General features: G+C 31.5%; 1 protein-coding gene and 1 long non-coding RNA gene across 5 annotated transcripts in view; both read right to left on the bottom strand.

Annotated features, from left to right (window-relative positions):
• Positions 1–13,785: 13,785 nt before the first annotated feature.
• LOC127701987 (prestin-like) overlaps positions 13,786–27,955 on the bottom strand; it is a 64,588-nt gene continuing 50,418 nt past the window's right edge. For all 4 annotated transcript variants that reach the window (XM_052205983.1, XM_052205960.1, XM_052205977.1 and 1 more), the window contains exons 16-20: positions 27,158–27,212; positions 26,084–26,196; positions 24,011–24,124; positions 18,434–18,497; positions 13,786–17,427 (exon numbers count right to left, since the gene is read on the bottom strand). In XM_052205983.1, the coding sequence (XP_052061943.1) occupies positions 18,477–18,497; positions 24,011–24,124; positions 26,084–26,196; positions 27,158–27,212 (303 nt within the window). In that variant the 3' untranslated portion in view covers positions 13,786–17,427; positions 18,434–18,476. The remainder of the gene's footprint in view (positions 17,428–18,433; positions 18,498–24,010; positions 24,125–26,083; positions 26,197–27,157; positions 27,213–27,955) is intronic.
• Positions 22,100–23,891, bottom strand: LOC127703901 (uncharacterized). Its single transcript, XR_007983121.1, has 2 exons — positions 23,400–23,891; positions 22,100–23,076 (listed from the first exon to the last, which is right to left on the bottom strand). It is a non-coding gene; the product is annotated as an uncharacterized LOC127703901 (long non-coding RNA).

Consider the following 27,955-nt stretch of genomic DNA (forward strand, 5'->3'; position numbering starts at 1 on the left):
GAATTTCCCTCCAAAAAAGACATATGACTTAGTTAACCAATTATCATAAAGAAGATAGAGTTTTCATAGCACAAACTAGTAAAACCTAGAGAATAAACAAATACTCAATGGATCAAAACTGACTGAGTCATAGAAGTCTTACAATAAATATAACCACTGATGCATGACTAGAAACTACGTCTAGGTTAGTCTATGGAAAGGTATATACTATGAAATTTAGAGCGAGGGGCTTGCCCCGAGCTCTTAATTTCATAGTATATACCTTTTCATAGACTATCCAATTTAGCACATATTTACAACTCGAGTAATCTTTTAATTGGTCTATTGATAGTTTATTTTGGCTGACTACTTGTATCACAGGTGTTTGTAAAACGGAGCTCATTAACGAAGTTTTGTAAATCTACTCACTAGTATCATTGTAAAATATGTGATTTCAAAAGGCCCTTCACTCCAGAATGAAAAGATGGTAGCTGCTGGTGTAAGTATGTATACTGATATAAAGCGGTGTTTTACTATACATGTTCTTCTTACATGGTAAGATGACAAAATAAATTGACCAAAAGCAGGCAATAATTAAATTGCAGTGGAAGCTTTACATGTTTTGAAAACATTTTTTTAATTTCACAGTAAAACTAAAGCTATAATAAATTTGAAACATATAGATAGTTTGTCCCCATAGATATAGTCTAGCAGATAGGCATTAAAAAGCAACTACCAATAGATCAGAGATTATAGGTTTTGTGTTTTGTGTTTTTTTTTTATTATTTCAAAGTAAAAACTAAAAGATTTATTAGAATATGTTTATATATATATATAGGTGGCACAGTATTTCAATTCATGACATCGTCCTGAACATGCATGAAATATTTTCCACTGGACATTAAGCAACCAATAATCAATAAATCAATCAATTCATGACGAAATGAATCACCTTCCTAAAGAAAGTTTAAAAATTATCACCAAGTTGCTTTAATTTTTCTTCACAAGGTTTCATAGTACACATTTTTCTGTGTACAAAGTAATTGCATGGATGATACATCATCATAATTTTAAGATATCGTTGTACTCTAATCAAGGTATAAAGAACCATATGTATTACCCTTTATCTAAATGATAAAATTTGCAATTGTCAAAAACATTTTTTAGATCCAAAGATTTTAATAGCAGGATATTTAAAAAATCAACGTGAAAACTAATTACAAACTATTTAATTTAATTTGGAACACAGCATTTTATTTCAAAATAGCCAGTGGCATTTTTTGTTTTAAATATCTTGATTACTATACAATGAAATCTTACCCTTGTGGTCATTCATGCGTAGTTACTTAGTACACAGGAAAAGTATGTACTATGAAAATTAGAAGGCAAATATAAGCAATTTGATTGGACAAGAAGTTGTAAGTATGTGCTAAACATTAAATACTTAGAATTAATGATATTAACTCATAAATGTAAGAGAATGATAATCCCTTTCTTCATGAATAAGTACGAGCGTTAGCGAGTACTTATCATGAAGTAAGGGATTATCATTCTCTTACAAACTTAGAATATTGTAAAGTGCTCAAGGCTCAAATGATCTATTCAAGAATTAGTTTCATCATGTCAGTGCAATGTTTTATAATTGATGCATGACTTCCTTTTTCGGCATGTCATTTATGGATTAGTTTTAGTGATGTGAGGACTTTAATCATATCATTAGGGAAATATTTTTAAAAAAATGCGTTATAGATATTAGGTGACACAACAGTAGAAAGAAAAGGTAGGAATTGTATGTTCCCTGATTGTGAGTATGAATGTAAATAATGTAATATTTTAGTGAGGAATTATCCTTTTTTTATTTACAGTTTAAATCAATTAATACATTTGAGTTACAACTAAATTTTATTTCACAGCCAATAATTTGGTCCGGCTTTTTACATCTAATACTGTTTCATTATGTCAGGGAAATGTTCAAAAATAATGCCCTAAAAGTTTTTAATATGTTCAAAATTAAATTCCTGTTTTTTTTATCGGAATACATGTATTGGAAATAACTATTCTCCCCAACCGCTGATCAAGTAATCAAAGTTTTGGAAAGCTAAAGATTTAGGTTATTTTTTATCTGAAAGATTTTAAAAAAAATTTGTTTTGCATTGCTTTGGTATTGTTTAATTTTATAGTAATTTGAAGTTATTAATATTTTCATAATAACCTTCATGGTACCAATTTTACTGCACCAGTAAACTTCAACTTATTTTGAGAATTTTGTTTGTTTCACGGGTCAATCAAATATTCTGATAATTTAAACTGTTAATATTTTAAAGTGGAAACTGAAAAGTCAAAACTGACATGGGGATCTAAAATGTCTTTAAGTTGCCAGATCTGATACTCTGGGGCCCATATAGTTCTCGTTTTTTTGTTGTTGTTGTCAGTATATACATATGTTTTAGATTTCCCCTATACAAATCGAACAAACATGACTATTGCAGCATCTCATAGTTGCGCATCCTCTGATACCTCTGAAAATATTACGAATTTCCCAACCTAAAAAAAAATATTCTGTCTCTTACACGATTAGTTATTCCTTACTCTTGTGCTTATAAGACTGTTGCAAAACCAGGAGTGGGAAATGTGTTACCACGCAGGTTTGGATGAGTATTAGCGAAAAAATGATACACAAGAAAGTAGTGTTTATAGTAGACAACTCTGCTGCTGTGTTGTAAAAAGGCAAATGAGCTGCACATGAACAGTAGTGATATTCGTAGGAACCCATACCTGGGTAATAAGTGGTCAAATCTACGTGATCCCTCCTATAGAAATCACATTAATTCTCCATCGGGGGAAGACAAGAGCACGTTACTATATATAATAACTAAAAACTTGAATAAACTCCCCTTCTTGATGAAGACCTAGTGAGCCTGGGAATAGATTTGTTATGTATTGCCCCAATTGAAGTTTCATTTTTTTGGACCCGGCATAATAAGGGTTGAGTAAGAAGTTCGTACCTGACGTGATGTTTTCCTCAGTGGGGAGAAAGGCAGTAATTCAGCTGCATATCACCTTGTATTCCGGACACCACACACTTCCTGGTTTTTTACCAGCTGCAGTCTTTGATAGAGTATTTCTAGTGAAGGCTGCATATCCTGATCCTTCGTATGCTTACTCCAGGTTGTAGGGATTCCTCCAATTGTTGACATAGTCACATCGTAAACTTCCGGTTGAAGTGAAAGTAGAAAAATCGACTGCTTTATGTCCTGTCAAGTATTTTTATTCTTATAAGATTTTTGATGATTACTAGCTTCTGTTCGGTGATGAAACGTAACATTTCCACTGGAAGACTGCATGGTTGATGAAAGTTTGGAGGCCAAGTTGATTAAATTTCTTCTGTCCATTTAATGATGAAGTAGAATTCGAAACCACGTGGTCCTCGTGTGTACTAACTGATGCATTGTGGGATCGCGCACTACTATATATGGTGTAGCTTGAATTTATCTGCTAATAACGGAATAATGTCCAGCATTTCGGTTATATTATCATTATTAGAATTAAAGTCTTGAAAAGCAATATTCAGAGTTCTGACTAGCACCTTCTCCTATCATTTATCGGTACTATTATTCCTTAACTGACTCATATTTTCTGGGTCACATCAGGAACATATATACTGTTAGATATACTGTTCCCAGGTCACATTGCACTTGCACGGTTTACCTGATTATTACCGTCCCATACCGAATGAGAGGTCCAATAGCTAATGAGAAGCAAACACATTAACTAACGAAGTTGATTATGAATAGAATAATTAACAGCATCTTTAGAAGCAGGTACAATAATGAATTATCAATATCCATGTTACGCAAATCAACAACAATACGAAGAAGTTTCCAAATGTCCCATGAAAACGTGTTAAAAGTCCAGTTTTGATTTACATCACAAATTAATATAGCTACTGTCATTATGACTTTCAAGAAAATGAAAAGTAAATTTCTTGAATTAATTTTCCACAAGTAAAAATATGACTGCTAACAGTGCAATGCTCAAACGACAACTGACCATCCTATCAAAATTATATACAGATGTTCTCTGATTACACCCATGCTGTCATCATGCTGTTTCCTATCTATGATCTAACACCTATCCCTTAATCTCTTAATTAAAACAAAACTGCCAAGCTGCCAAGCTGACCTTATCATTAACAAAATAAAACCAGGGAAAGTACATACCCTAGGAATTTATCAAAATATGTATAAACTCTAATTTAATTTTTTAAATTTCCATTAACATACAAACTATTATTCTTGATACCAAAAACTATTTTATCTATTGACTTTTACATTATTACTTTTGCTTCTTTTCACTAAAACTGAGATGTTCATATAATTTGGCTTAAATACTTACAAAATGATTACTTTAACAAGTTGTCGATTAGTTTATCTGATTAAACCAATATTCTATATATGTTTATGTGTTTCTGAAATCATTCATTTTGTCACCATTCATACAAAATCATCTATACAATACATTCATATCAGTATATTAGTAGGAATGTGAAATATTAATTAGAGAAAACTGACCTTATTTGATAAAATCAAAGATGTCAACCAAATATGAATAAAAATTATATCGAGGAACAGCACTGCACCATTCAGTTCAAAATATAAGCAAATTCTGACCAAACAAAAGAATTTCCCTCCAAAAAAGACATATGACTTAGTTAACCAATTATCATAAAGAAGATAGAGTTTTCATAGCACAAACTAGTAAAACCTAGAGAATAAACAAATACTCAATGGATCAAAACTGACTGAGTCATAGAAGTCTTACAATAAATATAACCACTGATGCATGACTAGAAACTACGTCTAGGTTAGTCTATGGAAAGGTATATACTATGAAATTTAGAGCGAGGGGCTTGCCCCGAGCTCTTAATTTCATAGTATATACCTTTTCATAGACTATCCAATTTAGCACATATTTACAACTCGAGTAATCTTTTAATTGGTCTATTGATAGTTTATTTTGGCTGACTACTTGTATCACAGGTGTTTGTAAAACGGAGCTCATTAACGAAGTTTTGTAAATCTACTCACTAGTATCATTGTAAAATATGTGATTTCAAAAGGCCCTTCACTCCAGAATGAAAAGATGGTAGCTGCTGGTGTAAGTATGTATACTGATATAAAGCGGTGTTTTACTATACATGTTCTTCTTACATGGTAAGATGACAAAATAAATTGACCAAAAGCAGGCAATAATTAAATTGCAGTGGAAGCTTTACATGTTTTGAAAACATTTTTTTAATTTCACAGTAAAACTAAAGCTATAATAAATTTGAAACATATAGATAGTTTGTCCCCATAGATATAGTCTAGCAGATAGGCATTAAAAAGCAACTACCAATAGATCAGAGATTATAGGTTTTGTGTTTTGTGTTTTTTTTTTATTATTTCAAAGTAAAAACTAAAAGATTTATTAGAATATGTTTATATATATATATAGGTGGCACAGTATTTCAATTCATGACATCGTCCTGAACATGCATGAAATATTTTCCACTGGACATTAAGCAACCAATAATCAATAAATCAATCAATTCATGACGAAATGAATCACCTTCCTAAAGAAAGTTTAAAAATTATCACCAAGTTGCTTTAATTTTTCTTCACAAGGTTTCATAGTACACATTTTTCTGTGTACAAAGTAATTGCATGGATGATACATCATCATAATTTTAAGATATCGTTGTACTCTAATCAAGGTATAAAGAACCATATGTATTACCCTTTATCTAAATGATAAAATTTGCAATTGTCAAAAACATTTTTTAGATCCAAAGATTTTAATAGCAGGATATTTAAAAAATCAACGTGAAAACTAATTACAAACTATTTAATTTAATTTGGAACACAGCATTTTATTTCAAAATAGCCAGTGGCATTTTTTGTTTTAAATATCTTGATTACTATACAATGAAATCTTACCCTTGTGGTCATTCATGCGTAGTTACTTAGTACACAGGAAAAGTATGTACTATGAAAATTAGAAGGCAAATATAAGCAATTTGATTGGACAAGAAGTTGTAAGTATGTGCTAAACATTAAATACTTAGAATTAATGATATTAACTCATAAATGTAAGAGAATGATAATCCCTTTCTTCATGAATAAGTACGAGCGTTAGCGAGTACTTATCATGAAGTAAGGGATTATCATTCTCTTACAAACTTAGAATATTGTAAAGTGCTCAAGGCTCAAATGATCTATTCAAGAATTAGTTTCATCATGTCAGTGCAATGTTTTATAATTGATGCATGACTTCCTTTTTCGGCATGTCATTTATGGATTAGTTTTAGTGATGTGAGGACTTTAATCATATCATTAGGGAAATATTTTTAAAAAAATGCGTTATAGATATTAGGTGACACAACAGTAGAAAGAAAAGGTAGGAATTGTATGTTCCCTGATTGTGAGTATGAATGTAAATAATGTAATATTTTAGTGAGGAATTATCCTTTTTTTATTTACAGTTTAAATCAATTAATACATTTGAGTTACAACTAAATTTTATTTCACAGCCAATAATTTGGTCCGGCTTTTTACATCTAATACTGTTTCATTATGTCAGGGAAATGTTCAAAAATAATGCCCTAAAAGTTTTTAATATGTTCAAAATTAAATTCCTGTTTTTTTTATCGGAATACATGTATTGGAAATAACTATTCTCCCCAACCGCTGATCAAGTAATCAAAGTTTTGGAAAGCTAAAGATTTAGGTTATTTTTTATCTGAAAGATTTAAAAAAAAATTTGTTTTGCATTGCTTTGGTATTGTTTAATTTTATAGTAATTTGAAGTTATTAATATTTTCATAATAACCTTCATGGTACCAATTTTACTGCACCAGTAAACTTCAACTTATTTTGAGAATTTTGTTTGTTTCACAATTCAACTTTTAGTCAGTTTCAATCACTGTGTGATAAATCCTTTCAATCTGATAAATGTTTTTCGGGGCAGTTGTAACTCATTTATAGAAACTCTTTGTTTTGAACTGTAAATAGACCAAAATAATAGGATAATCCCTTACTAAGAACATGATTTACATTCATTCTTCACAATTAAGAGGCATCCAATCCAACAATTTCATTGGTCGAGAGTACTTTGCTATATTCTAAATCAGATATATGATATAAAAATATCAAACAAAGTATGATACAAAAAACAAAAGTTTCCAAATTAACATACTAGTTACTTGTTTGATTAGTGTTCAGTGGCAAGCATTTCATGCATATTTAGGATGCAAACATATTAAAAGAAAAATCAATATAAAGTGGAACAACCGCGATGGGAAAAAGGTTAAGCCAACTCCCTTTGATTTTGTGTAATACAGCATTGCAAAATTTACTAATTAAGTTGGGCCAATTATTCCTTTTGAATTTATTTCACACCAGTCATTTTTAAAAGGTCTTCCAAACTTCACTCAAATCACAGTCTGACAGATTCATATTCACACTTTGAGGTTGCAACAACATAATGGAGTACTTTTAATTTTTCGAAAAAAAAAAAAAAACAACATTGCTTTTGAATATAAAAAAAATCAATAAATTGTTTGCACCCAAAATAGATAAAAAAAAAAAAAAAAAATAAATTGTTGTGAATAGCAAAAATATAATTTATAGGCACAAAAGACATCAATTTTTTCGCCTCTCTCCGCTCAGCTCAAGTCTTAAGATTCAAATCCTAAGTTTGATAGCGTTTGTCCAGGAAAGTATTTTTATAAGTAAATTTACTAACTTCTTTAATAAAGGATATTATTTGAGCAATGTGCTGAAATTGAATGAAGTTTAAATAAATTCAAAATACTCATGCAATATTTAATTCATCAATAATAATATAAATAGAAATTGTGTACATTTATTCTTGTTCTAAAGAGTAAAAGCATAAAGAAATGTTGAGGAGGGGAGTGGAGTGAAATTTTCAAGTCTTTTGAATTTATTTTCCTTCCTCAAGATGTGGACCTGAAAAAAATATTCGAAATTCCAATGTTTCCTCCCAGATCCCCCCAAATGAAAGAAAATGACCAGTCCCTTAGATCTTACTTATTTTAGAGTAAAATCTGATGTGTGTGTTATTGATGTGTCTTGTTGAGCCTTTTAGTTTTTTTGATTTTGACATTTTGCTGTGCCTTTGATTTAATTGCTCTTATTGTGATTGGGGCCAATTCCAGAGCTCGTCAACTGCCTGTTGGTGGGTTGTTCCTGCTCTGTTGAAGACCATGTGGTAAGCTCTGAATGTCTTTATGTGCATTGCATTTGGGTGATTTGGTGATGTCTTTGTGCCTTTACCCCATTACTTTATATAGACAGCTTGTCAACATGATATTTCTCTTTTTTCATAGGTATATGTTTTTCAATAACTTTCATGAAGTTTGTCTCAAATTTTTCATATGTGTGAACATCTGATGATTCTTCTATCATAGCAGTTTTCTTACAATTTTGCCTTTGTTGAAATATTTGTAGATATTGTTTTGCTGATCATTTTGTAGATATTGTTTTGCTGATCATTTTGTAGATATTGTTTTGCTGATCATTTTGTAGATCTTGTCCTGCTGATAATTTTTGCTCTGAAAAGTTTCTCTTTATCTATTATCGTTTTCAAAATTAAAAGAAAAACACTAAAATTGGTAAAAATCATCAATTAGGGGCAATAACTCCTTTACCGAGTTAACCAACAATTTTAACCATGTCGTCTTTTAAAGTGTATTTCTCGTCTTGCTTTGGGTCAGGTGAGCTAAAATAAGTTGTGGTATAATTGCCAATGAGACATTTATATACCAAATACCAAATGATGTAGATGTAAGCTACTATTGGTCATCATACAATCTTCAACAATGAGCAAACCCCATACCTTATAGCAAGCTATAAAAGGCAATGGCACAAACAAATGTTTAAAACAAATAAAATGAGAAAATTTATGCCTGATTTAGGCTAAAACAATAATCTAAAAAATAAGTATTACAGACAGCAACCAACAACTACCACTGAATCATATGCTCCTGACTTGGAACAGGCACTTTTAAGAATGTGTGGGATGGGGGTAGGGGGTAAATATGTTTACAAGTGCTCAACCCTACTCGTCTTGAACAATAGTGTAAATGCACATTACACAAGTAACATTGTAAATTTAGTTGAAAAAGACTGATTGGCACAAAACACAAACAAAACTTATGAAAGAACAAAAGAGACTGAGTATGTACAAAAATAGCCAACTATGTCAACAAGGTGTGACTAATGTGTAGAAGTTTCTAAAAATATTTCTTTGAAAGTGTAAAAAATGTTATTAGTCACTTGAAATTGCTGGGCCATAATGCATCTTCCCCTTCAATGTTCCACATATGTAACTTAATGTTGACCTGAATGACTTTAAAATAAATTCGCTATTTCATTGATGCTTTCAGTAATTTTAAATGTGATCATTTTAATGAAAATCTTCAAAGATGAAAATTTCCTTTTTTTGTTAATTGTCACAACAAAACTGGTTCAGTATCATCCAGCAAAATGCCATTTAAGTTTGACTGATTGAGTAAACAGATTTTTAATCAAAGATGCTTTAACCTTGCACTATGATAGTCCCAGCTTTACTGTAGTTAAAATCAGGCAAATAACTAACGTTTGTGTCATTTTCTAATAGTATGCAGTGGTTGCTTTGCTTATTAGAGGAACTTAGATCAATTATTAGAGTGAATTCTAATGAGATCAACTATGTAAAGTTATCAAACAAAAAAAATAATCTCAATTGTTTATGTGAAAGGTTGGAATGAATGAAATGAATATTTCCCCCCCAAAAAAAAATCATTTTTAAGCATTTAGGACTTAATAGGGGTATAACCAGAGAGGAAAAGGGGTGTCAAAGAGTGAATTGTTAATGCCCACAATGCCCAATATCTTAGAATATTTTTAAGAGTTTTTGCGAGAGAAAAAAAACAGAAAAACAAAAATCAATAAAAAAAGGCCTGTTTGTCCTTTAATGCCTCCCCATCCCACCCTGATTCCACCTTTTATTTGTCCCAAATACTTAATAATTAGCATATTCCATCTATAAACTGTTAAATTACACATTGTTCTTTAAATAAAATAGATGATGAAGATCATTTCTTATTTAAATGTACACAAAATGAAAACTTGAGACTTGATTTGTATCACAGATTATGTCAGACTTTTGATTTTCCCATTGTAGAACTAGCTCAGTTTGCTGAAGCAAGATACATATGACCAATGTCAAAGTCTTCTTTTACTACAAATTTTCTTTTGTCTGGTATATTTCTAACTCTAGTTCCTCATTCTTCAAAAAAGAATAAGAGATATAAATGTTTGTAAAAATTTCATGAAACTATGAAAACAGTATTTTTGATACAGTATCGCACTTTCTTGAAACTCATTTACGTTTTGTGTGTAAGCCTGAATCTGATTATAAAAAATCATTTCTGAATTTACAGTATTTCATTTGATATTAAGTTGATCCTGAATATGAATGAAACCTTTCTGCTAGACCTAGTGTATCAATCCAAATACCCTGGTGAAAATCTGAAAAATTAGAACAGTGAAACTATGTTTTATGTCAAATATTCTAGACACTGAAATCATGCAGTTTCTATCACAAAAAAACTTCCAATGCGCTTATTATCAGATGTATGACATACTCTTCAATTAATGATTATATATTTAAGAATTATAAAAGAACTAGTTCCAGGGTTAATTCTTAATGATTAGTAAAAGAATTTATAATAAATTGCTTCGCCGAGCACAGCTGGATACGACCACAGAGGTCTAATCCTGAACAGTTGGCGCAAAAATGGACACAATATTCGCGCTTGATACAGGTCTGAATTTGGATTGTAATTAAATATTTGACACATAATAGGTTTCTGACACAGAATAACTGTAGTCAAAGAACTTAGAATTGGTTATATGATTTGAATTTATATTCAATTTTTTGCTTTTGTGCAATACACCAAAACAATTCTTTCCCTCAAGATATGGTCATAATCTCAATTCAAATTTCAATGGAGTTTGCAACCATAATTACCCATTTAAATACATCATAAAAGTCTTAAAATAGAATTGACATACATAATCATAGCTAAAATTAATATTCCTTAATAGTAACTTCTAAAAATAAATTGACAACTAATCATCTCAAGACAATATAACATTTCTTTTTACATAATTTAAAAGCAGTGTAAGGGAGGTATTCAAAATGTTGTGTTTGGATTACCTCCCTTACACTGCTTTTGTTTTAAATTGTCTAAAGTAATTGTCCATTAACCAGGAAACCCTTGTTTTTCCCCCTTTTTGCCTTTAATTCCTAAACGGTTTAAGCCATAACCCCCCAAAGCAAATCCTAACCATCCCTTTGTGGTATGGAAACTTGTGGTATAATTTCAGAGAGATCCATACACGGTTCCACAAGTTATTGTCTGGAAACTAGAAAAATGCTTATTTGGGCCCCTTTTTAGCCCTTAATTCCTAAACTGTTAGGACCATAACCCCCAAAATCAATCCCAACCTTCCTTTTGTGGTTATAAACCTTTTGTTTAAATTTCATAGATTTCTATTTAATTGTACTAAAATTATTGTCCGAAAACCAACTGTCTTCAGACGACAATGACGACGAAGAAGACGACAATGTGATACCATTTTACGACCGCAAAATTTTTTGAGGTCATATAAAGAGTCAGGCATTAATGTAGTCATCATAGAGCAGAGGAATATAATGACCTAATTATTTGGGTTACTAAACTAACTGTTTTCTTCTATTTTATAATCAAAGATGGGGAAGATACCAGATCTACCATTTTTAAAAATGTTCTCCAAATGGATCTGGATCAAAATTGGTTACAATTAAACTTCATGCAAGAAAGATGGCTGGATGCCACGTTTCTAAAGGTTTGACTGTTGCATATTTTTGACACGCAAAGGATTCATGCTCCTGGGAGCCTCTAGTTTAATAACCTGTGATTTTTCATGTGGCCAATTATTCAGGATTAAAAACTGATTCTTACAAAGGTATGGAATTTTGCTGTTCCATTTTATCATAACATTATTTAGATACAATACATGATTATTATACCCTTTGTTGCATGGGTATAATGTTTTTGACTCTTCCATCAGTCATGTTCTTGTCATTACAGCTCATCTGAAGCCACACAACAGAATTTCATGAAACTTTGTAGATAATAAGGACATACTATGTAAATTATGTGATTATTGACAGGAAATTATGATTCAATTTTACATCTAGTAGGTATGCCCCTTTCAGAAATTAGGCTAAATATGCTACTGCAACAGTTTGTCATTTGACCAGTCCTTCCGTCTGTCTGTTAGTCCTGTTCTTGTCATCACAACACCTCTGGCCATAAAATACGACTGCAACAGTTTTTCAGTTCAACTCCTCTGAAACCACACAACAGAATTTGATGAAACTTTGTAGAATGTAAAGACATACTATGTAGATGTGCATATCAACAAGAATTAATGATACATTATTTTTTCTTGGAGTAATGCCCCTTTGAACTTAGAATTTTGGCCATGATATACTACTACAATGGTTTCTCAGTACAACTCCTCTGAAACCACACAACAGATTTTTATGAAACTTTGTAGATACTTAGGACATATGAAAGAACCTTGGTGAGCGCGCTCACATACCCCACGTCCCCACATTGTCATTGGAGAAATAAAATAAGTGTAAGAAAATAAAATTGTATCAGAAAAAAAAATTGAATCATAATTTCCTGTCAATATGCACATCTACATAGTATGTCCTTATTACCTACACAGTTTCATGGAATTCTGTTGTGTGGTTTGAGAGGAGTTGCGATGACAAAAGGTTGCAGTAGTATATTGGGCAAATAAGTTCAAAGGGGCGTAACTCCTATAAAAAAAATTGAATCGTAATTTCCTGTCGATATGCACATCTACGTAGTATGTCCTTATTATCTGAAAAGGTTTCATGAAATTCTGTTGTGTTGTTTGAGAGGAGTTGCGATGACAAAAGGTTGCAGTAGTATATTGGGCAAATAAGTTCAAAGGGGCGTAACTCCTGGAAAAAAAATTGAATCGTAATTTTCTGTCGATATGCACATCTATGTAGTATGTCCTTATTATCTGAAAAGGTTTCATGAAATTCTGTTGTGTGGCTTGAGAGGAGTTGCAATGACAAACTGTTGCAGTAGTACATTAAAGGAAATAAGTTCAAAGGGGCGAAACTCCTAGAAAAAGAATTGAATCGTAATTTCCTGTCGATATGCACAACTACATAGTATGTCCTTATTATCTAAAAAGGTTTCATGAAATTCTGTTTTGTGGTTTGAGAGGAGTTGCGATGACAAGAAACAGGACTGACGGACTGACGGACTGACGGACGGACAGACGGACAGACGGACGGGTCAAAAACATTATACCCTCCGCAACTCGTTGCGTGGGGTATAATTATGTAGATGTGCATATAGACAGAAAGTTATGATTCAATGTTTTTTCTAGGAGTTATCATACTTTGAACTTAGAATTTTGACCTAAATATACTACTGCAACAGTTTGTCAGCGAAACTCCTCTGAAACAACATAACAGAATTTCATGAAAATTTGTGGTTAATGAGGACATATATATGACTTTTGTAGGAGTGATGAGTCTTTGAACTTAGAAATCTTGTGAGGTTTTATTTGCCCAGTAACAATGTGGGGGGAATGGGGTATGTGAGCGTACTCACAAAGGTTCTTTCATTTTTTAATAAAAGAAGTCATAATATAAAATAACTGACCTTTCCAATTCATTTTATTTACATGATATAAATATATATACTTTAAATATGTCAACAATAAAAACAAAAACAATATTTACATCAGATGGAAAAATTAATAAACATTTCTAAATTTGATTTTTCATCAACATATCCACACATCACAATAAAAGAAAAACAATACTATCTTTACCTATGACTTCAGCTGATTGACTTATTTGTAGAGCTCGTCTATCAGAAAGAATTATGCATGATTGAACATACATTCAAATTGCTTTGGTTGTAAGATCAATTTGAAGATTTGACTTTAATATCACATATAATTATTAATGACAAAATTGTTAATTACAAATTCATGATTAGACTAGGAATAAACTGGATATATATGATTAACAGTTCAGAGAATTGAAGTCAATAAACATTAAATAAAACAAATTGCCCTAGTAATGGTTAAAATAAAATTTCATTTAACTGGTAAATCTGTGACAATTAAAAGTGTCTGTCCATTTTAAAATTTAAAAAAAACAATCAGAAATTCCATAGTTGTCTTTTATATTTGTTTTTACCATAATTCATTATATTATTAGACTATGAATCCATGAATGTTACAATCACTTTTGTTCTTAGACTATAGAAGCCTTGTTGATTTGGAACGGACACATAAATATATATTTAAGATGTATGGAAATATGAAAATACTATAGCCAAAAAAAAAAAAAACAGACAAGAATGAAAATGTTATAGGAAACTGTGATTGTTTATTAAACTAGTAGATACATATTTATTCAACATTATATCATTAAACAGACTCATTTTCATGAAGATGAACCTTGATGATTTTAATAGTTGTCTAAGCACATATTTGACTTTAACCTGTACAGATCTTAATTTTTACAGTTCCCATATTTCACTATTATTGCTATACATGTACCTGCATAACCAGAAGAAATATTTTCCCATGAAAAACTGTTCATAACATATCACAGTAATGAAAGTCAATGAACAAAAATACCAGCAAACTTGCTACAATAAACAAAATTGTGAAATATGGATGCAGAAAAATTAAGGAAGGAAGTCAATAGCCACATTTGAAAAAAAAAATCATATCTTGCTTCAGATATTTGAATATACATGTATGACAGTATGTGCTAAAACTAAGGGTATATGTGACCAATTTTTTCCTCTACCTGTGAAAGGATCTTGGTTTACCCTCACATGTGTATGTCTTTCATCAAAAATAAGAACAAAAATGAAAATACATGAATGCATAGAAAATCACATTTATCACATATGATAAAAACCCGAAATCAATAACATGGATCTATCAACAGCAAATTTGACTTTGGTTAAAAAATAGCTGCCCCAATCCTTTCTAAGAACATAAGAATATGTTGTTTAAACGTCAATAAGGCAAAAAAAAACAAACAAAATTAACAAATAAGTCCATTCATTCCATAGAAACAACTCTATTATATTTCACACAAAAGCTAGGGGAAAAAATCTCTGCTGCTATTTTCTCAACATAATTTTAGGAAAACATACCTCCTTACAGATAAATATACACTTCTAATGATGCTGCCAATAATTGAAATTCATTTGCAAAATATCATTTTTAATCAATATTTAATTTAATTAATAAGGGAAATAATTAAGTCTACTGTTAAAACAGTCTATTTTTCACTGTTACTGGAATCATATTCAATTTCTTATTGTTAGCTCTAAATTTTGAGAAAATTCATTCAATGACATTCCTTTCCATTTTACTTTCAAGTTTATTACAATTCAAGATACGTTGGATATGTAGAAATACGACAATAAATACTGTTATATCACAGGAAAACTTTTGTGTCTGATAAAAACATATTTAAATATCACAAACAATAATTACGTATTGAGCAAAACGAATGCAATTATAATAATGAATGTATGTATAATGAAGGCTAAGTTATCTGGTTATGAATATGTACAATCTTGTTAAGGCTCTTGAAACCTATAATACGAATATTTCAGCCATTTATTCTATGAAGCAAAAGGGCCTGCCAGATGCAGATCCAGGATTTTGAAAAGGGGGGGGGGGGGGGGGCGTGGGCCCCAAAACTAGACATAATTTGTAGTGAAACTGGTAAAAAGTCTGGATTAACCATAAATAAAGCTCCATAAGGGGGGCCTGGGCACCCCCCTAAATCTACCCCTGCCTGCCAAACTTCATTTTTGGGGAAATTTGTATCAAAATTTCAGTCGGAAAATAAGTCATTTTTACCATTTGATTAAAAATAAAGATCAAAGCTAAATTGACCACTTTTTACTCATTTACAATACTACGTTCATACAGTAATCATTTCTATGCTCTGGTCAAGGAAGGATTTGATAAAAGGTATATTACAGTATTACTGATTCATTGAATGCCAATACCTATAGAAAAAGATACATGATACAAACTAATCTCTGTGATGCTTTCATGAAAAAAAATGTGTCCTTCCATGTTTTTAAAAAAAATAAATAGCAGCAGCGAAAAAAGGAAGACAGTCAAAAATCTTTCCAGTGATGCTTATAATATAATACAGATCAAATTTAAGTTCCTCACATGCAGAAAATGAAATGTCAGGTTGTAAGAACTCTTTATGTTTAAAATGAGGGTAGGAATGCCCTTTACCATCAGGCATCAAACGGTCATTTACGGCTACTGTTAGCGTCATGTTGGTTAAAATTTTACCGTGATTCGTCAAAATATCCTTATCGTGATTCGTCATGAAGGTACCCCCATTACGACCCTCTAAAATGTTAAGCATATGCGTTTAATTTCGTCATGAATTTTTCGCTTTATACCTTGTTAAGCACATTTGTATCATATTTTTGTTGTTGTGGAGATCTATTAATGCGATAAATGATAAAGCCTTTCAAGGCTTTATCATTTATCACATTAATAGATCTCCACAACAAAAATATGATATATAACATAATTTGTAGTGAAACCGGTAAAAAGTCTGGATTAACCATAAATAAAGCTCCATAAGGGGGGCCTGGGCACCCCCCTTAATCTACCCCTGCCTGCCAAACTTCATTTTTTGGGAAATTCGTCATGAAGGTACCCCCATTACGATCCAATTTCGCTATGATTTATTTCACTATTTTTCTAACTTTGTTGGTGTTTGTGAAAATAACACTGCATAAACCTTGTGTGTCCTATGATTTTTTTCTGGATTTTCCTTCATCAGAAACGAGCTGAAACCCAAAAATTTGAAAGCCATGGATGTATAAATAAATAGAAAAGTCAGGGGCTATATGACCTAAAGGGACTTAAAAAAATAGCCAAATTCAGTTAAGGTCAACTTAAACTGAGGGAGTTCGTCTTAGTGAAGATACAAGTTTGACCAAATTTCACATTATTTTTCAGCTAGTGAAATTTACAAAAGTAAATCATTTATAAAAATAAGTTAGTTTACAGAAATGGATTCCATAATTAGACAAAACAGTGTCTGTGCCATTTGTAACTAAAACTGAAGAGTTCATTACACTGTGTCTTCAGCTTCTTCTGTATTAATATTGATGAGATTGTTCCTCATTTTCCTTCTTTGTCTTTTCTTTTCTTCTCTCTCTTCATTTTCTCTTTCCACTATAACTTGTAAACTTTTACAAATTCCTCTCTCACTTATATCATACTACAATAAAATGTTAATTGATGTATTTAAAAAAATATTAGCTAATAAGATACAAATGTATTTACTTGATCAATAAAAAGGTAGTCAGTACAACACTTACAACATCTGAAACTACAAAACTTATTTTGTTCAGTTGTGGAAAGTAAAAATCTGTTCTATGTTAATTTGCCCTTGCCCTACCACACCCAGTTCTTTACAAATAATTTGCAACCAGATATCCAGTGTGTGTGTGTGTGGTACACATGTCTATGATAAATTTGAATATTGAACGTGTATCACCAATAAGAAATATTAGCAACTGTGCAAGTATAATATAGATGAAAAAAACAAGTAAAACTGTGAGCTACTGCTCACTGATGATACCCCCGCTGTGATATTTCGGTAAACAGGAAGTTGTTGAGTGATGAATCTGAAAACGCATCACACGGTAAAGCTGACTTATATTAACCCTGAAACCAAATTTCAGAAATCCTTGTCAAGTAGTTCCTGAGAAAAATGCGACAAATTTTCAACTTGGCTATCATGTGTAAAATAATACAAGTGTTCGGTAAACAGGAAGTTGTTGAGTGATGAATATGAAAACGCATCACACAGTGTAACTTACTTATATAAACCCTGAAACCAAATTTCAGAAATCCTTGTCAAGTAGTTCCTGAGAAAAATGCGACGAAAATATTCATGGGACGGATGGATGGACTGACGGACTGACGGACTAACGGATGGACTGACGGAAGGACAGACAGAGGTAAAACAGTATACCCCCTTTTCTAAAGCGGGGGTATAATTATAGAGTACATGTAGATGTATCATATGTAATTTTGTTTTGATTTTCTATGTGTACAAGAATGTTGCGGTATTATAGAAAACAATTTATTTTCTAATAAGTATTTATATTTCAAGACTGAGAATATTCATGATTTCTAAGTAAGGAAACAGATTTCCTAATTTTTTGTGGTACAGACTCCTTTCTTGATTTAGCTCTATATGTCAATGAATTCCCACTTACATGTTTGTAAAAGGCAGCTATGTTAAATTTTGGCCAACTGTCGTCACAGCCTCTCATCTTCTGACTGTTAAATGTAAGATTAGGAATATAAAAACACATGATAATTTGTTAATTAGCCATAATGTGTACAGAATTTTGAAATAGGTATAAATGTATGCATATCAAAAGGAATTGATAATTTGGCATACAACTGGAATTATGTTTCTCTGACAAAAACTGAATCTCCTACAAACTTGCCTAAAACAGAAATTTTATTTAGGACAACTATCACCAGACATGTTTATCATGAAAACTGGAAAGACAAGTGAGCCTTTAAAAAAAATCTTAAAGCAAGTTTGTAAATTTCAGGGCTAATTACTAAAAATATCTATAAATTCGACATGAAAACATTGGATAATACAAAAGGAGATGATAATCAGTTTCTTCAAAAAGAATTATGTCAAAGAAACAAGTATTTCTATGGAATAATTGAATATTCTTTTAAAACTAAGGCTTGTTCCTTTAAAATGTGTTGGAACGTAACTGTTTGACAGAAGGGTGATCTTTTCTATTTTTGGTTAAAGACAATATGTATGAGATCCTCTGTAAATTATTGCAAAAAACCCATTTCAATGAAATTGCTGACACCTTGTTGTGATAAACTGCATGTTAGGAAAGTCAAATTTAGTAGTAATTTGTTGACACAGTTGAAATGGTTTGCACTCGTATATTGTACATGTAAATAAATATCCTGAAAATCCTGTAAATATGACTAAGTGTTCTAAGGGCTGTTCCAGAATTGTTCCCCACATGGGAGGCACTATTTTAAGACCCCGACCACCCATAAAATAATTTTTTTCATTTTTCTTATACTTGAATTCTTACAAAAATCTAAGGAAAATGCATATCTAAATTAATTTGAGTGCCTCCCATCACCCGATAAATTTTGGAACATCCCCAATGTTAAACTAGAAAATACATCCACAGTCTTTAAAGCAAAAAACTATTCCTACTCCATATGGCACTGTTGTAGCTGCCTAGGAGCTGTCATTTCATCTAAAAATTTAATGTTATTATTTCAATTTTATGATTGAAACGTCACAAAGTTGATTAGTGTAAGCAATTCTAAATATCCTATTTAATGTTTAATCCTTTTCTAGAGCTGTCTGGAAAAGTATTTAAAACACATGAATAAGTCAGTTTATATAAATATTGGTTCCCTGTAACTGAAAATTAAAAACATGAAAATCCCCCACTTGGTCAAACCAAACAAAATTCTAATAAAAGAAAATAAAAGAATTCCCTCATTTCTACATTACCTACTTATGAATATTTCTCAATAATTTGTTGATAAACAGTTTAACTAATATATATATGTACATATATATAATCATCTTTGGGTGTCTTGTTTTCAACATCTATGATTGGAAGAATATAAACCAGTTTTAAACAAGAGTGCACACGCTGAAATGTCTCGCCTTCTTTACTAATCATTGATATTATGTTGATAGTCCTAAATATAAAGCTTTATTACAACTGTCACATAAACTTAACATTAACCAAGTAAACTAAACATTGACCAATGAACCATGAAAATGAGGTCAAGGTCAGATGAACCATGCTAGGCAGGCATGTACAGCTAACAATTCTTCCATACAACAAATATAGTTGACCTATTGCTTATAGTTTAAGAAAAACAGACGAAAACACAAAAACTTAACACTGAGCAATGAACCTTGAAAATGAGGTCAAGGTCAAATAAAACCTGCGTGACTGACATATAGATCATAAAATATTTCCATACACCAAATATAGTTGAACTATTGCATATAGTATTAGAAAAAAAGACCAAAACTCAAAAACTTAACTTTGACCACTGAACCATGAAAATGAGGTCAAGGTAAGATGACACCTGCCAGCTAGACATGTACACCTTACAATCATTCCATACACCAAATATAGCTGACCTATTGCATGCAGTATTAGAAAAAAAGACCAAAACTCAAAAACTTAACTTTGACCACTGAACCATGAAAATGAGGTCAAAGTCAGATGACACCTGCCAGCTAGACATGTACACCTTACAATCATTCCATACACCAAATATAGTAGACCTATTGCATACAGTATAAGAAAAACAGACCAAAACACAAAAACTTAACTATAACCACTGAACCATGAAAATGAGGTCAAGGTCAGATGACACCTGCCAGTTGGACATGTACACCTTACAGTCCTTCCATACACTGAATATACTAGACCTATTGCTTATAGTATCTGAGATATGGACTTGACCACGAAAACTTAACCTTGTTCACTGATCCATGAAATGAGGTCGAGGTCAAGTGAAAACTGTCTGACGGGCATGAGGACCTTGCAAGGTACGCACATACCAAATATAGTTATCCTATTACTTATAATAAGAGAGAATTTAACATTACAAAAAATCTGAACTTTTTTTTCAAGTAGTCATTGAACCATGAAAATGAGGTCAAGGACATTGGACATGTGACTGACTGAAACTTCGTAACATGAGGCATCCATATACAAAGTATGAAGCATCCAGGTCTTCCATCTTCTAAAATATAAAGCTTTTAAAAAGTTAGCTAACGCCTCCGCCGCCGCCGCCACCGCCGCCTGATCGCTATCCCTATGTCGAGCTTTCTGCGACAAAAGTCGCAGGCTCGACAAAAATCAAAAATATTTTCAAATTTGATTGCCTAAAACTTTGTAAACAATTTCCCATCCATTCCAATCTGTCATAAGATATGTAGAAGTAAAAACAAAAATAACCTTGATCTAAAAAAGTATTTCAAAAACAGCCCATTTCCAAATAGGAAGATTGAAATTGATTTGAAAAAAACTTAATCTGATCAAAAAGGTTAATCAAAATTATGTATCAAGGTGAAGTATATTTAATTTTGGCAATATTTCAGAAATTTATGTATTTCCAATGAATTTGGAACTCAATGAAATGTACATCCCTGCTTTACTGAATATTATTCAATTTAATGTTGAAAGTATTTCATAATCTAGGTTTTACTACCAAGTATTTCATAAATTTCCTAAACTTTAAATGATCCAAGAAAATGAAGTCAAGGTCAATTGAAACATGTCAAAGAGACATGCAAATCTTACAATTATTCTATACAATACAAAAACTTTTATGGACTTCCATACTATATAAGATAAAATGCTCCGCTGGGGCGCAGCTTGATACGACCGCAGAGGTCGAACCCTGAACAGTTGGGGCAAGTATGGACACAACATTCAAGCTTGATACAGCACTGAATTTGGATTGTAATTAAATATTTGACACAGCATAGGTTTCTGACACAGAATGAAAGTGGTCTAAGAACTTAAAAATTTTCAATTTACCTATTCATACATGTGATGGACTGTGAAACTCAGATCAGGAGATTGGGAAATTTTGGTCAGGAGATTAGGACTCAGATCAGGAGGTTTTTAATCGACATCAATTTTGTTGTAAATGTAACCGTGTGCTGTAAAAATGGTCTTTTAAAGTGTGTTTTCTTCAACTTTCCATCCAATTTATTATGTTTATAGTACCCTTGTACTTATAAAGTTTCTCCATCTTTATATTCTACATGTTCAATCTAACATTGTATTTTTCCAGTATGTTCTTTAAATTTTTTACTTCATATTCTATAAAACAATCATTGCAACCAGAACATTTGTTTAGCTATCTGCAAATAGTTTTTATTTTTTTTTTTTCTCTTGCAAATAGTTTTTATTTGCAAACTCAGAAAATCATTTTATCTGTAAAATTAGGGTCATAGTTATTATATAAATTTCAATTTAAGCCTTGATAGGAAGTCTAGAATCCTCAAATAATTTTCAAATTATTATTTTTTTATTTGTCCTAAGACATTTAAAATCATTTAATAACCATCCTTTTATGATTATTTGTTCAATTTATATTTTATTTATATTCTTTTAAAAATTTTCATTATTAAAAGGAAAGTAACTTAAAACAGGATAAATCAAGGGAAGTAACCCAATAAATACACAGTTTTTGTTACACAACGGCAGTTAGCCTGAGGTAAAAATCGTTGATTACCTGTATGTTTGACACCCAAGCTGACAAGTGAAGCCATATAATTATGCATGTTAATTGATTTACAGGTAAAATATAACTTCAGGTAATGTCAGTTACACCAGATGCCTGAGATGATATGTTGGGCAGAAATTTTTCATTCATGAAAAATTTCATACACGGGATTTTTTCCTCTTCAACGGGAGGTCGGGAGGAGACCCCTGAAAACGGGATTATTGTACTCCCGTCGGGAGGTTCACATGTATGCCTATTCAAACCATATCATTATTATTTGCTTTTATATATAAATCAGAAATAACCAATTTAAAATGGAAAATGTTAAAGAAAAAAAAGGAAAAAAAAATCCCCCCCCCCAATTTTTTGAACCCCCTTATGATTCATCACCCCCAAACTCAATCCCAGCTTTCCCTTTGTGGTATGGTACCTTGCAGTACAATTTCAGAGAGATTCATACACTTGAACACAAGTTATTGTCTGGAAACTAGAAAAATGCTTGTTTTTTGGCCCCTTTTTGGCCCCAAATTCCTAAACATTTAGGGCAATTACCCCCAAACTCAATTCCAGCTTTCCCTTTGTGATATGGAACCTTGCAGTACACTTTCATAAAGATCCATACACTTACACACAAGTTATTGTCCTGAAACTAGAAAAATGCATGTTTTTTTTGCCCTTTTATGGCCCCTAATTACTAAAATTTTGAGGGAAAACCCCCAAAATCAATCCCAGCCTTCCCTTTGTGATATGGAACCTTGTAGTACAATTTCATAAAGATCCATACACTTACAAACAAGTTATTGTCATGAAACTAGAAAAATGCTTGTTTTTTGCCCCTTTTTGGCCCCTAATTCCTAAAATTTGGAGGAAATTACCCCAAAAATCAATCCCAGTATTCCCTTTGTGATATGGAACCTTGTAGTAAAATTTCATAAAGATCCATACACTTACAAACAAGATATTGTCATGAAACTAGAAAAATGCTTGTTTTTTGCCCCTTTTTGGCCCCCAATTCCTAAAATTTGGAGGCAATTACCCCCAAAATCAATCCCAGCATTCCCTTTGTGATATGGAACCTTGTGGTACAATGTCAGAGAGATCCATACACTTACACACAAGTTATGTCTGGAAGTTACAAAAATGCTTATTTTTGGCCCCTTTTGGCCCCTAATTCCTTAACTGTTAGTACCATAACCCCCAAAATCAATCATCACCTTCCTTTTGTGGTATTGAACCTTATGGTAAAATTTCATTGAGATCCATTCACTTAAACTAAAGTTAGAGTGCGAAAACTAATGTGTATTCGGACGACGATGCCGGACGACGACGACGACGACGACGACGACGACGACGCCAACTTCATACCAATATACGACCACAAAAATTTTTTTGCGGTCGTATAAAAATATAAATACTACTTATCAGATTTAAATTACAAATGTTAAAAAAGCAATATAAAATATGATTGCTACACAATTTTGAAACACTTTCTACAAAGATATAGACGTATGTTAAATGATCCTTACAGCTTGGTTAGCTAAACCTTCATCTGTACTGGATCCATCAGTGGCAATAGGACTTATTTCTGATTCATTCTTAGAAGGACCACCATCCTCTGATGTTTCTGTCTTTGGTTCATCCTTTCAATATATAATTTCTATTTGTTAAAATCAGGGTTTAAAGAATGTAGATTTATTTTATAAGATACAACTATAACAAACTGATCATGTTTAAATTAAACATGCAAGAAATATCCCATTTCAAAAAAGTTGGTTAATTGCTGGAGTTGAACAACAGTTTAGTGTTGCTTTACCTTTCTTTATTGATAATTAGGATAAGATAAATATGGATAGTGTCCACATGTGGACACAGATGATGCCCCCGCTTGCATATCATATAGTAATAAAGGGACATAACTGAAGAACAGTAAAAGTGACGCTACCCAAATTTGAACTTGATCTGAGTTTTGTGGTAATAAGCATTATGTGTAAGTCTCATAACATTTGGTTGAGGCTAACTTAAGTTGAGAACAGAAACTAAAAATTCAGCAAATTTTCTATTTGTAAACACGCATAACTCTAGAATGGTTGTGTATAAGTTTTATAACATTTGGTTGAGACAAACTAAAGTTAGAGAAGGGAAACAAAAAATTCAGCAATTTTTATGTTTATAAATGGACATAACTCAAGAACGGTAAAAGTGTCGCCACCAAATTTTGTACTTAATCTGTATTATGTAGTAATAAGCATTGTGTATAAGTTTCATAACATTTGGTTGAGGCGAACTAAAGTTAGAAAACGGAAACAAAAAATTTTGCAATCTTTCGATTTATAAAGGAGCATAACTCAATAATGGTTAAAGTGACACTACTTGACTTCAACTTGATCTGTGTTTTATCAGTGGAAGTCAAAATTAAACATTGCATTGTATAAAGCATTGATTGTAGTTGATTTAACTATAATCATGGACAAAGGAAGATAACTCCGATTTTAAAAAATACTTGATATTTAGAAGAAAATAAAAATTTTGCAATTTTTCCATTTATAAAGGGGCATAACTCTAGAACGATTAAAGTGACGCCACCAAAATTCAAACTTGATCTGTGTTTTGTGGTAATAAGCATTGTGTATAATTTGGAGTTTAGTATGACGTCCATTATCACTGAACTAGTATACATATTTGTTTAGGGGCCAGCTGAAGGACGCCTCCAGGTGCGGGAGTTTCTCGCTGCATTGAAGACCCATTGGTGGCCTTCGACTGTTGTCTGCTCTATGGTCGGGTTGTTGTCTCTTTGACACATTCCCCATTTCCATTCTCAATTTTATTGTGTATAAGTTTCATAACATTTGGTTGAGGCAAACTTTAGAGAACGGAAACTAAAACTTTCAAACCAAAATTCAAACTTGATCTGTGTTTTGTGGTAATAAGCACTTAAATAAAACTTAATGCCCCCACCGCTACGGCGTGGGCATAAAAAACATTATCATTCAATTAACACTACCACATATTCATATGCTTGTCCAAGTCTTGAACCTTTTCCGTGGTTGTCTAAATGTTTTTATTATTTTTGAAAATTTGGTATAGATGGCATTTCTTCTGTAGTTAAAAACTTGTACTGTTCCTTTGACTTTCTTTAAGTTGTAAAATATTAACTTTGAAAAATTTGTTGTATAAAAATATCTTCAAACATTTTCAATCATGATTTCTTCTCTGCTATTGAATTTTAATGATTTCATGGACACACAATGATCTATCCACTTCAGTTAAAAGTTTGAAGGGTCATGCTTCTTTTGAGTTTCATAATGCAGTGTCTAAGCATAACTGTACTTAATGTTTCTTTTTCAATAGAAATTACTTTTTAGGTTATTTGAACGTACATTAGTAATATGATTATCACATGGAATATCAGCAACTAGGAAAATACAGAATTCTTAAGTGTAGACCACTGGTAAATGTCTTGCTTTGTACAATACGCACCTTGACCAGTTGACCCTTCATATCAAAGGTACAAATGACAATAATATTGAAACTTTTTTCAATAACTGGAATTAATTAATGGCAAAATATAATTGAAAGTTGTAAGACAGATGTTATCTAACCTTTTTCTGTGCTTGAAAAGTATGTAATACTGCATCATGTATAGTAGGAAACAACTTATCTCTGTCTAACATATCAAAGAAACCTGTCTTCTCAAACATTTCTCGAACTCCAGCTAGAAAAAAAAACCATTCAATTGTTATATAATTCTCTGTAAAACATTTCTTTAACTCTGGCTGGAATAAATACACACCCTCTTCTTTTAAAAAAGTATTTTTATGTATGGATTCTAGTTCTAATGCTGTGGAGGAAAATAAATGGAACAAGGACTTTTAGATTATTGAATTTAGAACTTTTCATTTTAATGTAGAATAGGGTTATTTATTTTCAATTTTTGTTTTGATTAATCACTAAATTTATGACAATCTACTGCTTTAAAATCTACAGGAATATAAATAAATTACTTGTTTGTACAGCAGAATGAAAACATTGTTGCAGAAGTGGGTGAATATTAATTGTAAGACATCGTTAACCAATAATGACATTTTGTTGTATACTCTTGAAAACATTACCCAGAGAATGAATTTGATTTTGAAATGACAAATTAGCACCCTTTGCATTAAACTTTTAAAGTACTGTCTGAAAATCTATTAAAAAAATGAAAAATGAAAACAACACGTTATCAATTTCATGCGTCCGAAGCTCTTTTCTTGATTAACCTTCATCAGGAACACTCAAAGCCGAATATTTGAAAGCCAAGAATGTATAAGGACCGAAAAAGTTGAAAAGTATGAAACACAAAAAAAAACCTGAATAATGCATCCATGCAAAATGACAATTGTTAATTTAGAACTATTATCATGTAACTTTATTTGACTATGGAGTGTGAGAAATTATTAAATCACTTTTATCTCTTATATCCATAATGTCAAATGTGAAGTTTTTATTCATCGAGAATAATATCTTGCAAAGAAACTATCTTTTAAATAGAAAGGAAAGCATTAAGGATTCATCACTGCTAATAGTTGAAAAACTGGTGGTGCAAAAATTTGAAAATTTTTCGTTAAACACAAGTTGTATGTCTTAAATAAGAAAAAAGGACTGTAGGAGAAGCAAATCAAAATATGATAACTCACCTTTACAGAAGGCTAAGTAAATATCTATTTCTACATCTCTGTATTCTTTAATTACCTATATAAAATAAGTAAATGAAAATTAGCATATGTAATTTCATACAAATATAGAAAGAGCTACCTTCTGGGCAAAATTTTACACTACAGTACACAACTCTTCATAATCCATATGCAATTAATAAGTTTTGAAGATCAAAGGCCATGGTAAACTATGTATTATCAGCAGATGTGTGGTCTCTAAAGACACATTCCATGGAAAAACAATATCTATACATTTTCCACAATCCCCCATTTAAGCAGAGTGTGTGGTAAATTTACATGAGACAAGCTGTACAGTAAAAGGAAACACTTTTTATACTGAATTCTAATATTACGTTCTTCTTTCACTTTGTAAACAAGGCCATGTTCTAATTCCAGTAGAACATAGGGTGCAAGTGTGAGACGTCATTATCAAAATTGCAACGTCAGTTGTATTAAAACAACTCTGCATGAAGATCAAACTGTACATTTTTGTTGGTTTTGAACGCTGTGAAATTAAATTAAATATTTCTAAAAGTAAGTTACATGTATCTGTTCATTTCTTAATCTGTAAAACAGTTGGTTTTCTATAATGTTTTTGCTTCATCAAATAAAATGGCCTTGAGGCCCATTTCGAAGTACAAAAGTTATAAATTTTCCATGAAAATCGAATTAATTCTATCATGCCATGCTCTATATACATGTATATAGGCATAATATTTGCCTCACTAAGGTTCGGTATAAAGATATAAATAAATATAATGTATGCCAATGTAAAAATCA

Source organism: Mytilus californianus, unplaced genomic scaffold (genome assembly GCF_021869535.1).
Source record: "Mytilus californianus isolate M0D057914Y unplaced genomic scaffold, xbMytCali1.0.p SCAF_1, whole genome shotgun sequence".
Lineage (NCBI taxonomy): Eukaryota > Metazoa > Mollusca > Bivalvia > Mytilida > Mytilidae > Mytilus > Mytilus californianus.